This window comes from Borostomias antarcticus (assembly GCF_949987555.1).
Source record: "Borostomias antarcticus genome assembly, chromosome: 23".
In the NCBI taxonomy this organism is placed as follows: Eukaryota; Metazoa; Chordata; class Actinopteri; order Stomiiformes; family Stomiidae; genus Borostomias; species Borostomias antarcticus.
This window is the reverse complement of record NC_140256.1, coordinates 7401173-7420095: the sequence shown is the minus strand read 5'-3', so window position 1 is coordinate 7420095 and position 18923 is coordinate 7401173. Positions and strand designations below refer to the sequence as shown.

At 47.0% G+C, this 18923-nt stretch overlaps 1 protein-coding gene across 1 annotated transcript in view; it reads left to right on the top strand.

Annotated features, from left to right (window-relative positions):
* LOC311324623 (zinc finger matrin-type protein 4-like) overlaps positions 1–18611 on the top strand; it is a gene marked incomplete at both ends in the record, with an annotated part of 64139 nt that extends 45528 nt beyond the window's left edge. The window contains 3 exons of the mRNA XM_084457120.1: positions 125–346; positions 9191–9287; positions 18584–18611. Coding sequence (XP_084313246.1) covers positions 125–346; positions 9191–9287; positions 18584–18611 — 347 coding nt within the window. The remainder of the gene's footprint in view (positions 1–124; positions 347–9190; positions 9288–18583) is intronic.
* Positions 18612–18923: the final 312 nt, after the last annotated feature.

Sequence of the window (18923 nt, the reverse complement as noted above, 5' to 3'; positions counted from 1 at the left end):
GCTAAGCTTGTTGCTCACTTCAGTCTCTCTCTCTCTCTCTCTCTCTCTCTCTCTTTCTCTCCCTCTCTCCCTCTCCCTCTCCCTCTCCCTCTCCCTCTCCCTCCGGTTCTGTTTGTCCTTTCAGAGGTGCCACCCAGTCCGGTGAAAAGCTCCCCGGAAACGACCCCCATGATGTCACCGAGACAGCGCCGGGACTCGGACCGCTACTGCCAGCTATGCAACGCCTGGTTCAACAATCCGGGCATGGCGCAGCAGCACTACGACGGCAAGAAGCACAAGAAGAACGCGGCGCGCGCCGACCTCCTGGAGCAACTGGGGAAGACCCTGGACATGGGGGAGATGAAAGGTACATCTAGAGATCCTGGACATGGGGGAGATGAAAGGTACATCTAGAGATCCTGGACATGGGGGAGATGAAAGGTACATCTAGAGATCCTGGACATGGGGGAGATGAAAGGTACATCTAGAGATCCTGGACATGGGGGAGATGAAAGGTACATCTAGAGACCCTGGACATGGGGGAGATGACCTGTACATCTGATTGTAGGTCAAATGTGTGTCCAGTGTAAGTGATTGAGAGAATATGCGCCTGGTGGACTGCAAATTTGTTAAATGACAGGTCTGGTATTTAGCATTATAAGCCATGTTATAAGGTTATTTACGATCATATAAGTTTCGACAAACATTGCACTCTCGAGATATGACCTGTTGCTGCTAATGCACACAATGGATCAATAGGTGCATCGAGAAAATCCCACAAAAACACCATAAACTCTCATTTTCAAAGACAAGAAACTCACGGAGTGGTCACTGGTGTCCGCTGATGTTCTGACAAGAAAATCACCACAGAGTATGTTCCATTGAGTGTGTTAGTGTGTTATCTTTCTATTATGTAAACCAAAGTAATATCTGATTCTTATTCACTATTTGGAAAAATTAGGCCTATATTTTCTTATCCTGAATCCTATTACATATAAACTGAGGTGTGATTTTGGGTTTACCTTCAAGTTCAAGCTCCACCTGTGAGTCGCTGTCTGTGGCTGCATTATGCCGGTGTGCCTGTTAATGGGGTAGCCTATTTGATGCTGTCCAAGAGTGCAGCAGTGTGTTCTATTTTTGATATTTAGCCCTATTTGCGGTAACATGAATCTGAAACATAGAGAACATAATTTCATAGATCGCTCAAGTATTGAGCTAGCTCAACATTTTCGACTCAAATTTCTTTACAATTTCTTTACATATTATCCTGATCTTGTTGGGACTTGGGAAATTAATGACTAAACTGATTACAACTGTCACACAAAAATCAAATTACCGTACATTATGGGATTTTTGACATTATTGATCATACAGAGGGCAAAATTATCGTACAAATACAATAATTATATCTGCCAACGCTGCTCGTAATTCACATACACACACACGCTCCGTGCACACAAAACATGTTGAAGACAGCTGAGTAGAATCAAGCCGGAGTAGCCCTATACGAATCGTTATGCCGGGCTCACACTACAGGATATTTAAAATCCTAACCGAATTCGAAATAGGGTTGCATCCAGGCCCCCAGGATTCGAAATCTAAAGTGAAGCCCTATTGAACCGCGCCATCTTTGAAAAGGCATCTTTATCCAGGCATCTTAGTTTTAACAGTATAATTGTGACTGAACATGTTTTGTTTGCTAGTAGGTGGTATTCATTCTATAAGTCATATTATGAACTTTTGTAAACATCAACAGTCACTTGCCTCTGTCTTTCCCCCTCTCTCTCACGCCAAATCCTAAACCTAGGTACATGCCAAACCGTGATTTTTGCATACCATTACACCCCTAGTATTGAGTATCGAATCAGTATCGTTTCAGTTTTAAGCATTGTTTCAGTATCGAGTATTGCAATACTAAATTTGGTATTGGTATCAAAGTCATAAATTTGGTATCGTGACAATGCTAAGAGATAGAGACCCTGGACATCGGGGAGATGAAAGGTACATGTAGTGATAGAGAAGGCCCAAGGGAATGGAGATACTACACACACACACACATGCATGCACAGACACACACACACTCGCAAAAATATTTCTCTCTCACACACACACACGCACACATACAGGACAATAGATACTCACAAGACTGACAGGACAATAGATACCCATAGACTGACAGGGCAATAGATACCCACAGGCCCATGACAACAAAAACTGTGCAGCTTCTTATTAGGATGTGCACATGGTCCACGCACACACACACACACACCATCCCATAGAGGTCAGTGTTTTCGGTTACTATAGCTACAGTATATAATACTGTAGGTTACATAGAATGTTCTAGGTTACGCGGAATGACACAGGCAGCAACCGTACCAAGGTGTTGCATAAGGGAATTGCCAGTCAGGGTGCAGAACATTTGATTGGAAAATGTCTGCATATAGAACTGTGTGTGTACAGTAACTATGGACCGAGGCCAGACAGGGAATTGGCAGAGTCAATGAGCCAGGAATAATGAAGGCAGCTTTACAGTCCGCAAATATTGGCTAAAAGCATCAGCTGAAAGAAAAACAAAAAGTCAATGCTGATATGGGATATCATCGATTCAGTCATCCATGTATTTATAACAGGGTCAAGTATTTTGGTTTTAAAGGAGGTCTAAAATAACCATTAGAGTGATGCAGTTGCCAGGATCTAGCTGTGCTGTGCCCCTGTCTTGACTCAGCCTGCTGTCTCTGTTTCCTAGCTGATAGGAGCAGAGAGCAGAGCAGGAGTGCTAAGTACCCTAGCTTTGTGAGCATGTTACAGGCTGTTAATTTGAGAGAGAGGGAGATACGGAGGGGGAGAACGTTCCCATTCTCTCCTACTTCCAGTATGTCAATAACAATTACTGGAGATTATTCCAGTTGCCTGCAGTCGGCTAGGTGCCAGGCTACCAGGAGGAGCCTGGGGTCTGTCAAGGGGTAAGTAGAGCATGAGGAGCAGACATTACGGATGATGTGGGAGACTCCTCATGTCTGATTGGACATGTGTCACACTCCCGGGGAGTGATTGGCTAATTGATGCTTGAAGCTGACAGGTGGGCTTCGGCAAGGGGGGGGGGGTAGTGAGTTCGGGCTCCTCGTGCCGCCCTGTTGGGTGTGCATGAGGGATGAACTTTATGCTCATTCCCCTGTCCACTCACGCGCATGTAATTCATAAGGTTGGTTGTGAGTGAGCCAGTAGTACGGATTATTGATGGAGATGCATTAGTATTCATGGCTTCAGTCGAGTCAATGGCAACTTTTAAAACCGATTGTTAACCAAATGAGGTGAGACCCTCAGCAATCCGCTGTAAGCAGCGCTCGTTTTTCAGATGTGTTTAGCTGACTGCCCTCCTCTCAGACAAACAAATTCTGCCTCCCAGCCCGAGCAGTCTGCTCTGCACATCTCCTGCCGGAGATAGATTGGCCCATAACTCAGGCCCATCCTCACCTGCCTTCATTGCCTGTTTGGCACTCTGTGTCACGCAGAGCGATCGGGGGAGACGCCACACAGTCATTACAGCGGCAGGAAATGTCAGTGTGAAGCGGCGGTATTCAGCAGACTACCACCCCCCCCCCTCCCCACACACACACGCTAACGAGCGTCTCCCTCTCCGTCGATTATCAATTAGTAATGAAGGGGCAAATCATCCTAACATGCAGCACTGGCATCGTGAGCTGGTGGATTGGGAGAGGGGAGGGGGGGGGGGGCTTCGAGGGGGCACAGCGGGGGTGGGGGCGGAGTCTGGGGCTGCTTAATTCATACTGCTGCCAAGCTGTTGATGGCAAGCTCATCTTTCACACTAAGAGCTCAATTTCCTCTTTTATTTCTCTCTTTTTTTCCTCTTTTGTGTGCGGAGTGAAGTAGCGCGTCTCTTTTTCCTGTCCGGCAGCCAGAATTGCTCTTGTCTCTTCGGCCGCTCCAAGTTTACCGACGTGCTTCAATGGCTCAAGGAAATCTCCATCCAGTCTGATCCTGAAGATGAGCAGGTTGATGAAATATTCAAAGGTTCCTATGTAGAGCTGCACATGGAGAGTTGTCCAGCTCATGGGTGTCGCACAGTACAGCCTGGCTAGATCCATGTTGTTTCTCTGAGTGAAGAGAGAGCACTCTCCCAGCTCGCTGTCTACGTCCTAGGAGACCAAGCCATTAACACAGTGTTGATGTATCAACACTGGAGAATGACCCTCCAGGGTCTAGCTGTCCAGTACTGTACTGTAGTTCCATGCTCTGATTTACACAATACAAAAAAACGTCGATTCTCCTCCTTTATCTCGACGTCCCAGGCTCTCTCCATCTGTGCTCCGTTTCACCCCAGGTTGGTTAGCCGTCCTAAAGCACGCTAACTTCACTTCATGATCCTGCGGGGTTAGAGGATGTGGACGCTGGAACAGAGATTTCCCTCCAGAGCACCTCCAGTAACTTCTGGAGCTCTCATCCTGCTGTACCTCTCAGTCCTAAAGGATGTGTGTGATTGTTTCATGCTGGGGTCTACGGCTAGGCTAGTGAACTTACTGTACAGTACGTAATTCTACATGTACTGTGTACATTGTTTACCTTGTAAATCAGTGTACAAAGGCTTGTTTAACCAAAACAAAGTGCTTAACCCTTGGTGCATTTGATATTGTATGGTACAGTAGCTAGAGCAAATTGATTCATTTGGTTAAAAAAATGTGCCAAGTGCTATTAGACGTTGTGGGAATGAGGCATGTTGTGTTTGATTCAGTGGGTGTAAGACATCAGCTTTTATGGAATGCGTACTGAAGATTGGGTCGAATTTACTGCAGTAAGTCTATTTAGTCATTTTCAAAGCCTGTAGCTAGCACTTTCCTCCATACTTACTGCAAAAATAACAATAATGGCTTGTTTTATCTTTACATTACCGACACTTTTATCCAAAGTGACTTATAATAACACCATTTAACATAGGAAAAGCCAATGTACTGTACTACTACTTGCCAGAACTCACAAGTGCATCTCCTTTCTAAAACAGGTGACTAAGAGCATAATCTAGTTCTGAAGGCAAAGTGGAAGAATAGCAATCTAAAATACTATACTGTAGGTGCTTAAGAGGGAGGATTGTGGTTCTTAAAGTTCTTAAAGTTTTTAGGTGTCACAAAAGATGATGATAGCAGTTGTGTCTAAAGTGTAATGTCTAAAGTTCCACAGTGGAGTAACTTGTGTCATCTAACGGCAACATCTACCTTTTTATTTAGTGTGTCGTGAGGTACATATTTACTCGAAAACAGTTGGTGTCAGTGTCTAGTGCACCACTGGCAGGGAGATGGGATTTTACACTGCAGTCTTTTTTAGCGAAGAGAAAGAGGGGACTTATTTGCTTGTTTCCAGTGGCCAGGCGGATAATGGAAGTTCTCCCAGGGGATGGGGGGTGGGGGTGGCCCGGTGGTGGAAGCCCCCAGCACAGAGGACTGGTGACACACATGAAATTGCTCTTGCTTTTATCTTGTCTTTATGTCCCTCCTTTTCTCCCTCCATCTACCCTCGCCAGGCTGCTGTGGCGCAGGGGCAGCGCCATGCCGTTTCGCTGTAGCTCACCCCTGCATGAGGAGGTTTCATTTTCTCTGTGTCTCCAGTGTTTGCCCTAACAGAACATGCTTACTGGGCAGAACGGGGAAGGGTTCTGTATGGATGGAGGGAGCGGCTTTACTCCCTTCCCTCTCCTCTTTTGAACTATTTCTCTCACTCTCCCTCTCTCTCTCTCTCTCTCTCTCTCTCTCTCTCTCTCACACAAACACACACACACACATACACACAGAGCCACTGCAGTCAGCGTTTTTCTTTTCCCATCATGCTTATCAATCAGTCTGTATGGATTCTGCATGCAGCATGCGCAAAGATCTAAAGTTATCTGATGTGATTGCATCAGTGATTACGACTCCCTGCAACGTGTTTAATTTAGACCATAGTCACGCCTGTCAGTCAAGCCAACCGGCAAATTGTGTTTTTTCCAGTCTCAATTCCGACTGTTAATTGGAGAGCCGTGTCCGGGAGATGTCATTTGGCACGTCCTTCCTCTCCTTCTCTCTCTTTCTCTCTCTCTCTCCCTCCCACACACCCAAACACATGCACACACACACACACACACACACACACTCCTACACTCCGACCGACCTCCCTCCCTCCTTCCCTCATTCTCGCCTTCTCTCTCTCTCTCTCTCTCTCTCTCTCGCTCTGCAATCACAATCCACCAGTCGCCCTCTTCCCCTCCTGACCCTAAAATAGATATATTACTGTCCTTAATGGCAGGCTCAGAGACTAGCAAATTACACCCAGCTGATACACCAAGCTCCTCTTCTGGAGGGCACAGGGGAAAGCTCTGTTCTTCTTCTTCTCAGTGGGAAGATCACACCATCTACAGATTGATGATTAGAGCAACTCAGGACTAGCCATCAGTTAAACACTGTCACCACCAAGCCCGTTCAAGTTATTACCCACCATAATTCTACTCAGAGCGCTGAGAGATCAATCTCATCTGCGATCTACAGACATGAAGCCAGGTTTTTTGTTGGTTTTTTTTCAGTAGGGAGGAGCTAATTAATACCTTTAATTCTCGCGTCGAGGACGGACGTGTCGGCCATTTGTTTGCCATTAGATAGCGCCGTTGTCCCAGCTGACTCCCGAGTGCCAAACGACCGTACAGTTTGTCCAGAGCGAGAGCAGGAGGCGAGCATATGCTCTTTCAGCCTGGCTGCTCTTCGACAGCCAGAGAGGCTAAAGCCAGAGATGCACCATCTGACTGGGCCCAGATGGCTGCTGGTTAATTTAGCATGAACCGCGGACCCGCACTGCCTTTCCCCGCTCATAAACAATCCACCCGGAGGATTGCACTGTTGATCGATCACGCCACCACCAGCAGCCCCTTTGTTGTCACCTACGAAGGTCTTGAGAGGGGCAATAGCTCTCACTTAGCGCGGAGACAACCAAAGCTGCGTGTGGAAGAACCCGTGAGATGCCTCTGTTGGGAATGCCAATAAGAGGCTCTCATTAGAAGCTGGAGAAAGATGGGGAAGGAATTAATGGGGCACAGCTGATATAGCCTACACGCCAGATGTCAGGTACCTATTTTTTTTCCCGTGACATAATGGATGTCTTTTATGGGCTTCGAAGAATTTTAGAGAGGCATGAGTACAAAAAAACTCTATGCTCGAGTGCAGAACGGAAATTGTCTCCAAATGGGCTCTGGACAAAGTTTTGTACCAAGGACGTTTGGATGAAAGCAAGATCTATGGCCAGGATCAAAATGAAGCTGGTGGGAGAGAGAGACTGCATCTCTCTCCATATTACAGCCGCTCGTCCACCTGTTACTCTGTCCTCAGATAGGGCCAGATTTGCCTTAAGCAAAACAAATGACTCCTGACTCACCACAGAGGCCCCAGAGAGCAGGAAGTGAAAGTAATGAGCGCCAGCGGAGCAGGGGGGCTGCTGTGATTCCTCATGCGGGGGTGGAGGAAGGGGGGCATCAGCCCGGGAACCAGCGCTCCAGGTGGGCTGGCAGGCAGTTCACCTTTTCAAGAAGAGTTTGAGAAGTAGGCCGTCAAAAGGCCACCGTGGAGCTCACCAGCCAGCGCCCGCCCCCCCCCCCCCCCCCCCCCAACACACACACACACACACACACACACTCTTCCCCTCTCTCTCTCTCGACCACCTGTCCCTGCTGCTACTGCAGCGCACTGCACTTTATTGTCAGCTCTTCAGTGTGTCAAGGGAGGCTCTCGCGGAAATTGAAATATCCAGGCCTTCCGGCAGCAGTCTGGCACATGGTTGTGTGGAAGGCTACAGATGGAGAGGCTGAGGTGTGAGGAGACCAGTTCCTCTGTCTCTCTCTCTCTCTCTCTCTCTCTCTCTCTCTCTCCCTCTCTCTCCATCAGGGAGGGACGTCAATCTCCTCCTCATCAAAAAGGGAGGTAGAAACAGCTGACTGACAGTTAGGAAGCACTTAGGATAATGTCAGACGTCACACAGTTCTTTGATTTCGCCTCAGCGAGACGGCTTGAAAACAGCGCCCACTCTCACTGAGTGGAAGTTTTTAGTGCTGAGATATGAGGAGAAAGGTCACCCCTCCCCCGGAGACTGTATCTGAGATTGATGAGAGGGATTTGAAAATTAGATTTGACGACGGGGGTGGCAGCGGGACATTTGCTTTGTCTGGGCTTTTCCCTCCAAACATGTTTAGGGCTTTAACTTGATCTGATGAGGGAGGTGAGCGAACTGAGCCATTTGTCATGTCACTGTATCATTACTGCGCCACAACGGCGACTAGCCCACACAGGGCACCTTCACTGATGCAGCTACTATGACCTGAAGAAATGTGATTGACATGTTATCCGAATAGAGCCAAATAAAAGTATGACACGTGTGGGCATGAGTGTGTGGGGCTTACTTTATCATTTAATAATTAAGTTACTTTAGCCCAGTACCCTGACAAGAAGTGACGTGCACGTGACTATCAAACATATTAGGGCCACTGAATCGCCCATGCTGCTACTGTAGGATTGTCTGTCACCGTTGTGTTGGTGATGATCCACAGATACCAAAGATATTAACAGCATGTGCAGAACGTCTCTCAACATCTCAATCTATTTTACCTGCAGCATCTTCGTTCCCCGGGTATACAGAGCACAGTAATTATGGTTCCATGGTCACACACACACACACACACACACACACACACACACAACCAGCACGAATGCCACTGACTCACACAGTTAAGAGATTAATGCAGGGGCCAAACACAGTGTCTGAGTGTCCTAAGTGATTCTTCCCCATTTCCCCTACCAGCAGCAGTAATCAGGACAGTGGATCAGGTGCAGCTCGACAGGCTAGCTAGAGAACTGACCTTGCACTCGCGAATGCAGCTGCAGAGAGGAGATAGAGGCAGCTGTTATCTTAACCTTCCGGTCCTTTCCACTTCATTCCTCTACTGTATCTATTGTCAGAGCAGAATGGAAGTTTGCTGACCAGTTATTTTCAACACATCTATATCTACTGTAGTCGAGTTTATGCCTCACAGCACTGAATAGTACGCACAAACAATCATTCTTTTTCACAAGTCAATTCAGTGACAGTACAGATGACAAATTCATTTTCTCCTGCTGAAACCGGAGGTCATTTCAGAAATGTGTTTGACCGAGTACTAATTATCTTTGTTTGTGTGCTTTTATTGCAGGTCTGAAACGTAGCTATACCTGTGAAGTCTGCAGCGTCACACTCAACTCCGTGGCACAGTACCATGCACATCTGCAGGGCTCAAAGCACCAAAACAAGTGAGTTCCCCCTGCTGTGCATCACAGCAACAGAGCTTATTCCATCTGGTTAGATGCAGTACTAGAATGTACTGTATTTTATCTTTGCGACACCCTTTAAATTCATGCATGCATGCATGTACAGTGTGTGCAACTTCAAACACACAGCACATTTAATGCTTAGATGAGAGAAATCTAGAAAAAGTGCATCGTCTTGGACAGAAATGCTAGTTTCAGAGAAGTGGGGAGCAGTCTCTCAGCTCAGCTGCAGGCACCTTGGGATCTTTTTTCCACTTAAGTTCAGACTTATGGAAAGCAATTAGAATTAAGGAAAGAAATGTGTCTAATTGAGCTATTTTTCCACTTCTTTCACATTGCTGCTAATTGGTGGCTGTGGTGCCTGCAGAAGCCAGAACCCAAAATTGAATGTCAACAAGAGCTTATCTAGACGCAGCAACCACCCAGAGCTTAGACTGCAAGAGGCTGGCCCAGACATAACAAACAACAAGCTCTAATACACAAGTCAAACTAAGGCCCGGCATCAAACTAAGGCCCATCAAACTCAAAACACACAGCCTTTTGAACTGTACAGCTGTAGGGGGAGAGAAAGAGAGAGAGGGTGACGGCAGAGGTGACGGCTTTGGCGTAGCACGCAGACCTCTAGGTGCGAAGTACTGTAACTGCCATTTCCGGGCGGTGCCATGCGTGTCCCAGAATTAATTTGGCCTGCTGGGCAGTCTCTAGCCGCACACGTCCTCACAGGGGGGGGACACAGGCAGAGCGAGACGTGACACGCCGGTTAACAGCCCGCCCGCTTTAGTCATGCTCGCCTGCACCGCAAACCAAAACGGAGCTACATAATACTGTAGCTAGCAAGTGGCTTTCTGTGCAGATCCCCCCCCCTTCCCCTTAGCCCTCTCCCCTCAGAGCTCCCCCAGCCTTAGCTGATCCAGGTCGCCCCCCCACACGCACACACCTACTACACAGCCGTAGTGAATCCGCACTGCCTGTAGCTACAGTGATATGTAGGTCATTGCTCGATGCCGTTTGTGTGAGAGGAAGGACCCTATAACATCACCAAATGATTCCCAACCAAATGATTCCCAATTCACTGCTGCTCACCGCATCCCCAGCGGATGGGTCAAATGCGGAGAACAAATTTCACACACTCAGGTGTGTGACAATCATTGGGACTTTAACTAAATTTAACTTTAATGCGTGTTGGAGGCTGGCAGCGCAGGTTTAAGGGTTTTAATCACCAAGAAAATGAGAAAAACGAAAGATAGGACAATGAACACAATACACACTAGGAACATCAACATATCATAGTGACAAAGTGCAGGCAAAGCATATCCTGGTGGCATAAAAGTCTCAGGCCGGAGTGACAGGGAGTGCAGGGTCGGAGGGCCGCAGCAGGCAGGCACGACTCCGTGGGATCCCGGGTGAGGTATGGGGCGGAGCCGCGCCGTAAGCTCGTTCGCCGTAGCCTCTCCATGCGCAGGGCACGCGCAGAGGTGCAGGGGCTGACAGTCACTGGGAGGAGGGGCAGGGGCGAGAGCAGGGGGGGGGTAAGGGGCTGAGGGTCCAGGGGCAAAGGGCCAAGCCGGGAGCAGGGGCTGAGCATAGGGGCCAGGACCATAACAGTTTGCTTGCAGTTAAGTATAAAGCCGTGCTGCATCTCCCTAGGAACACTCTGCAGAGAGAGGGGACAGGGTAGCACCGGACCGGGCCGTGCGTCTCTTCAGTTCTTCGACACATTTTTACTGTATAGCGGCAGCACACAGAGCATCATGTGAGGTCAGGTCAGATAGGGTCACAATGATCGACCCACTCGTGATGTTGCGCTAAATGATTTGGTCGTTTCCTCAGGGTGGATGCTACAGTAAGTTAAACCCGAGTCCAAGAAGTCAATGAGGAAATTCAATTTTGACTCCAGAGAGGGAACAAATGGGAATCAGTCCCGATGTGGGTACTAATGAGATGTGTGATCAATAACAAGCCGGCTACATCAGTACAACAGACCCGATGCCTAAATACTTTTACCCTTGTGCTACTGGCACCCAGAGTAGAAAGTCTGCCACAAATGGACGTTGCCCAATGATTAACTTTCTCTTGCAATCTCCAATTCATATTGTTCCAGTCTAGCTTGACACCATTATACTTTGCGTGATGACATGTGACCAGACCTTCACAGCGTTACTGTACAGTGTATGGGTTCACCTTGGCTCGCCCTCACACCTCTATGATCATCAGAACATCCTAGATCAGGGTGAGTGTAGGGCTTGTACGGTACGGTAGCTATTCTCTTAATCCCCACCAGATCCACGGTGCTTTCAGTAGGCGTTCAGGTCATCTCTCGGGTATGGCGGTGTCGTGTCCTCCATTACCGGTTGGATTGAAGGAGCAGGAGGAGACGGCCCTGGAAACGGGCGCCTGGATCCCAGCATGCGTCCTCCTGATGAAAAGCGAAGAGCAGCGCAGCATACCGGGGCCGGGAGGGGCGACAGTCGGGAGGCGCGCCACGAGAGCGAGTCCTCTACCCCGGCGGCGGCGGCGGCGGCCGCGGCTACTCCTCCGTCGATAGGTCAAGTAAAGCAGACAGCCTCATTTCCATGGCATCACCGGTCCCTCGCCTCACCATCCATCAACGCCCAAGCAGGCACACGCACACACTCGGCGCAGGCGTACACACACACACACACGCGCGCACACACACATTCCTCCTCACACATGCTAATGGGCTGCAGAGAATGCATTAGCCTCGTCTTTTACTCCCCAGAAGCCGTGAATGAGTCTGGGAATCCCTGGCAGGTTGTGTCGCAGTGATTTGTTATTCCTGTTCTCATTCCGATGTTGCGTAGAATCGACCGGTCACAGGGACAAAAAAAAATAAAAAATCAAGCTGATGGATCTGTGCTGTGAAGGATATTCCTCTTCCTGGTTTGACAGGCCAGTAACTCCAACGGGTGGTGAGACAGCCATCCAATCATTTGATATTATATTCGCGTAATGATAAGCCGTAAATATGATTGGATATCGGTGAAGTTTGTGCCTGTGAAATATGATGTGGCTGTACATACTCTGTGGATTGTGGAGAGTCACAGAATCTCAATAACTCATTGGCATTTCCCCATGAAATTGAGGTTGAAATTCCGTTGCCCTTCAGTTTTCTCTCAGGGTTTTGTCTGCTGAACGTGCAAGGACTAAGTGAGAGGTTGGGAACATCTGACATGCGAATATGAATCATATTAACCATGTTACAGTGGGGGAGGAAATATGCATAACAAACAGGGTTTGAATATACAGTAATGTTATGTTCCCACTTCATAAAATCCATATGTGCGTGACAGGGGCGACGCCTGTGCTCAGTGGAGTCGAAACTCTGTGGTGTATCCTGCGCCTCGCGCGGGGAGGGACCATAAAACCCTAATGTATTCACAGCTCAAATCCAGATGGTAAAACCGTCAGACAAAGGCGGGCTTGATTTATTCCATTTATTCTGGTGGCTTGTGCGGTGCTAAGCCGTGGACATGAAACAGAAATGGGGTATTATGGGAGTGCCTGGTGTTTGGACGGTCTCCCACCTGCCTTCCCTGTCTTCCCCTGCGGTCACAGCAGACAAAGACGGTTACACTTTCATCTCTGCACGCACGCAAACACACGCACACACACATACACACACACACTGCACACAACACCTGCTGCTCACGCACCCCTAGAGAGATGCCCAAAGCAATAAAGTGATATGTTCTGCTACTATTCTAGATGACATCTCTTTGAAAGCTCCTCACCCTCCTTTCCGTTCCCTGGGACGGTCAATGCGCCAGTGATATCGCTTTCAAACACAATCCTTACTGTTTTGTTGATTTTTTTTTTTTTTAAGTGATTTTCATTCCCTTGTGATAAAGAAAAGTAAACAGGAAATGGAGAGAGGATGGAGAGAGCAATCACCGTAAAGACAAAACAACTTCTTGTTGTTTTGTCAGCCTGGAATTATGTATGCCAGTCAAGTCGGCCCTCTGCAATGTACATCAAGGTTTGTTCTCACCTCATGTGTGAAAGGATATTGTGTGTATCTGTTGAAAAGGGTAGGATCGCGATCTCCTACTGGCAGTGCCATTTCCCAATTCCTTGGCCTTTTGTCTGGCAGGGGAAAGGCAACACTGAATATAATGTTGTTTTCCTTGGATTGGTGCTGACAGTTTTATCCACAGGCCTTTGATGGTCTTTCAACCATGACAGGTTAGTCCTCCAGGGTTGTCCCGGGAGGAAATGTCCCCTCCAGGCACTCTGCTGCGTACAGTACCACACATCTGTGCTCTGTCAGGCCAGCCTCTCACACACCATTCCAACAAGTCTAGCACATGCATACAAATACACACCTGAGTGCCTTCAAAGGGAAGTACAGCAGCTTAATCAGGCTTGACACTTCATTACAATGCAATAGCATACCCAGCAACATATTTCTCTCCTGTGTTCGAAGGGACTGTATAGTTTCTGCTCGTAGTAGCAGGCGTGTCAAGTCGCATGGTAAGGACAATAAAACAGAGGTTTCGCCGCTGATAAAAGAAAATGAGGGGGGGGATAGTATTTGTTAAGACAGGAGCAGGCAACAGACTCTGTCTCTGTGGCAGCATAAGTGACCTCATGGAGGGTCCTGGAAAGAACCCTTTGCCAGCACAAGTCTGGCAACTGCATAGAGCTACAGCTTAGCGGCTGCAAAAGTGCCCAGAGGGAGTGGCAAAGGCAGTTGATTCTGAAAGAGCAGTCGGGGGCTAGCTAGCTCTGCTAGCACTCCCAATACTTGGACGTCACTTTGTGCCTCTTTTCCAAGGTGTTGGAATGCTAAAAGATTGACCGAGTACAATGCCACTGTGTGCTGAGGCAGAAAACCTTTTGAGTGTGTTGGGGGGGAGTAGCCGTTTTCAGAGGCCATCTCGCCCCAGCAATCATTTCCCCGGTGTGAAGGCCTCATGATTTATAATAATGCACAGTGTGGCCCTGCGGAGGGCTGCGACAAGCCAGTGTTGGCACTCTGCACCCATTAGATGCTCAGTGGAGGGGAGCTTTAGAAACCACTTTTCGCCTCTGTGGAAGTTAGATATCGACAGGCGCAGCCTCGGAGGTGAAACCAGCAAAAGTGAGATGGCAACAAAAGGGGAAAGAGGCAAAGACACAGAGAGGGGCCGATTGTCTCTTTTATGATTCAGCCTCACTTCCTCAATCATTGACAACATATTAAATCCCAGAGTACTCACTGGGAGAGCTTGAGGCCCCACGGGGGCTACCGAATAGACAATCATGTCACTCCCCAAACCGGATGGACTCCATGTCAGTTCACATGCTGATCTCTGACTTTCTTTCTCACTCCTTTGTTTCTATCACTTTTTTACCCATAATCCATTTCACTGTCCTTTAATGGAAGAGCTGATTGGATATTCACTTTACTCTTCCTTTCAAGACATCAGAAATAGGAATATTGAAGTGTCTGGTACTGACAGGCACATAAGAGGGGGGAAAAAAATCTCCCTGACGCCACGCTTTCAACCATGCATCTCCAAGGCAGCAGAAATATGAAAGGGTCTTTTTGCTATGATATTCAGTCCCAGTAGTATTCACTTGCACAGGCACTCGCTTCCCTACTATGACATCCCTTGAGACGTCCCACGGAAATACATTACCACAAATAGGCCAGGGGGAGAAAAGGCCAGAAACGTAGTAAGTGTATGTGTGTGTGTGTATGTGTGTGTGTGTGTGTGTGTGTGTGTGTGTATGTATGTTACCATGCAGAAATCTACTGGGTCTATGAATACTGTACAATCGCTAAAAGGGTATAGGGGTTTTTCCTCAGTGCTGCATTTCCAGTGATAAGTGTAAATCTGGCAGGCTGCAGCTTTATACGCTGAAATCGTCTAGGACAGGTTACTGCCTCCCTAGCGCTTATAGCAACCAGCCTGGAACTATCAGAAGCTGCAATTGTAGCAAAGGAAGGAGGCTGTTTATCGCGAAGAGGGAATTAACTTCAAAGGGACTTGGAATGTCCATGTGGAATATAAGCAAGAGCATGAATAATGCATGGATAATGCTTGGGTAGGGTAATGTGCTGACGCAATTTGTCACACACCAAGTGAGCGCTGCTCATGCTCCATGCATAAGGTCGTGCACTCAGGTGGTGTGCTTCACCGTTCGCCGTCGTACCCTATAAAGCTGTGTAACCCACACCTGCTTCACGCTAAATTACTTATGAGGTGAACTTGGGTGGCTTGATATAGCTGCTGGAACTTCCACTGTTCTTGGAGGGAACCAGGTGACAGAATAATAGATGTTGCCACTTATACAACACTACGATGAGGCTTTTGCATTTTACCCAGAGTATCCACGCCTATCTGATTGAGCTTGTCCAGATGGAACACAGAAACGGCCGGGCTGCAGAAACATGGATAATTGTGCTATGAAAGAAGAAACAAGTAAACCTGCTGTCCCCCACCCATGATGTATCTCATCAACGTGCAGTTGTTGAATGTGGAAGTGGAGTGGGCTTTTCTAGTTTAGATTTATCTATAGAGCTGGCATATAGGCCCCTCATATTTTTGGTTTGGTCTAAAATGTAAGCATTAATATGAACGTAAGTAGTGAATTAAAATATCAGTGATGAAAATAGTTTAAAAGAACCTCAAAGGATTTTAACCTTCTGTATGAAAAAAACGTAATGAAAATGACAATGTTAAAGAAAAAAACAACAACCATGCAATAAGATGGTATGATAATCTACCGATAATTAAAATGTGTCCACAACACAGTTTGTTTCCTTTCAGGAGTACGTTCTTAAAACGTGGTCTATATCTCCCTCTGCTGTCCATATAGTGCTATTGCCGCCATAGTGGATATGCTCAATGCATTCTACAGGGTCTAATAACAAGCCCCAAAAGAGCTAGCTCACATGCTGTTTCTCTCGCAAATCAGTCTGGATACTCTCCATCTGTTTGTGCCAGATCAGAAAACGATCTTGCCAATCAGCGTTGATTCTGAGAAATTTGAAATACAGCTACGGCTTATGACAGCAAAGAGTGCTTGGATTTAACACATGATAGACGGTGATGGTTCACCCACCCAGTCACCTGCCTAGTATTTTTGAAAGTGCTTTCCCTTTTCCAAACAGTTTTCAATGGAGAGTTTGTAGAAAGTTTGAGAAAGTAGAAGGGCTCCTTTGTAAAATAGACTATACTTGTATTGAGACAGCAAGCATAGTTGTTTATGTACAAGCAAGCAAAATATGGCAATGGGAAAAATCTATTGTGAGGAGTGCCCCCCCGGTGGTGGGCTCTGGTACACGTGTGTGTACACGTTGTACACGTCTGGTACAACGAACAAACGCACGCACTAACATACAGCACTTACACCAAACACACTAATGTACAGCAGTCAAATTAATATCCACCCTCAGACAATAAATTGTTACAAGGTGTTACCATCATGATGATGTTGTATGCTGGGCGAGATGGTGATGTGAAGTTTAACTGTAGGGTAGAGTTCTTCCAGAGTAGTTTTCTTGCGCTCCACAGTTTTTTTATCCACCTCTGTTGCTGCTGCGTAGGTTTCAATGCCATCAAGGCTATCAACTGAAGCCCTGTTGTGATCATGTGGATAATTATCCTAATTGGACTATGCTCCTTGGACCTTTGGAACAAGATACTGCATGATCATACCATCCTCACGCCCACATGATCAGAATAGCGAGACATCTTAATTGGGCTCCTGACTAAAGTCATTATTCACTTGCTATTGTGCATTTGTGCTTGCAATTAGCCGAGCTTCATGTAGGAATATAAAGTACTTGGGTGAGCACACAATTCCTACATTCCTACATATGAAAAGCCCCAAAGATGTGTGCCTCACTGATGGAAGAGGAAAGATCCGATGAAGACCTGAGGGTCGATGAAGACCTAAGGGGGCCTGATGAAGCGAAACGAAACGTTGCGATATTCTCAATAAAGTGGACCGGGAGAAATCAGTGTGCGGATCTTTCCTCTTCTCACGTATGTACTCCAAGATCCAGCACCTGGCCTACTAAGGTTGGATGTGCGCACAGCTCTTTTGCCCTTTTGCCTCACTGATGGAAACATAAAATGCTAAATATGCCTGGTCTTTCACTGGAATGAATGCAGCAGTTTTGCATTCAGGTCATGTTCATTTTTCTCCATCTGATAGAATGTTTTTTTGTAACAAAAGAGAGGCCCTGCTGAAGGTTGCTTTACTGCTCACCTTTGCTCAAAGAGCATTACATTAATCTCAGTTTATTCCCACAACACCCCAATGTGCTCTTGTTCATCATTGTGGGGTGTGGGGTGTGTGTGTGTGTGTGTGTGTGTGTGTGTGTGCGTGTGTGTGTGTGTGTGTGTGTATGTGACTGTTTGTGTTTGCGAGTGAGTGCTTCAGTGAACAGCCCTGTATAGACAGTATATTAACCTCTGGTGGAATTAATGTGACACAGTCTTTCTTGCTACTGCTGTTGTGCAGTAGCTGCAGCATTGCCTCCTGGGACACACACAGACACAGACATAGCACATCGTTTTGCACAACTTACTTACATGTGAAAACTCAGAGGTTAAGCGAAATGCTCTCCTCAGCGCTTCCTGATGGTCGACTGACGATTGTCCCTTCTTCTTGGGTGAAATCAAACTCATGAAATCATACACATTCAATCCCCTTTTCGCAGCTGCAAGACGATCAAATCATTTTAGATGTGGATTGGCATGTCGTTGTTTTGATAACAGTTATCGCCCTGGTGAGTGAGAGTGTTCTCAGCCGAGATAAGAGAGATGAGCGAGAGATGAGAGAAGGCCATTCTGACAGTGATCGTGTGATACTGTAATACACTCTTAGATAAGGCCATCGGTCGCGGCTGTGTGCTGGACACACTTATAAAGCCACCTCTTCAATCACAACAGAGGAGATTAGATGGCGACCGCGCTCATATTAAGCAACTCTGGGGGCTTTGTTGAGCACATGAGAAATACAGCATAAGCTCAAGCCGTACGATTGGACGTAGGGCAAGATGTGAAACCAAGCTACAGGCTTTTGATTGTCTCCTTTATATAGTTTAACTGTCTCCACTTGCTTTGGATAGCCACCTTACTGCTGAAACTGTTCTTGAGATTGATTATTTTAATTTAATCTCGGCTTGTTTTATGGGGGAAGAGAAATGTAAAAACTAAATGCTTAATTCTTCTTTTTCTTCCTCCTTTCTCTTCCTTCCTGTCTATCCACATCTCTCTCTCTCTCTCTCTATGTCTTTCTCTCTCTATCCATGTCTGCAGCCTGAAGAATCAGATATGTGTCCAGTGAGTTGAAGAACAAACCAACCATTGGATTGATGTCAGCCAAGCTGTGGTCAGCTTGCCCCGCCTCTGCCCTGCTTTCTCTCTCCTCCATACTCCATCTCTCTCTCTGTCTGTCTTTCCCTCTTCTCCACACTCCATCTCTCTCTCTCTGTCTGTCTTTCCCTCTCCTACACACTCTATATCTCTCTCTGTCTCGGTCTGTCTTTCTCTCTCTCTTAGGCCTTTCACACTGCACTCAGCCAAGGGCTAAAAGTATTCTTAGCCCCAGAGCTGTTAGAAAGCTTTCACATTGGCACAATCTTGGCACATTCCAAAG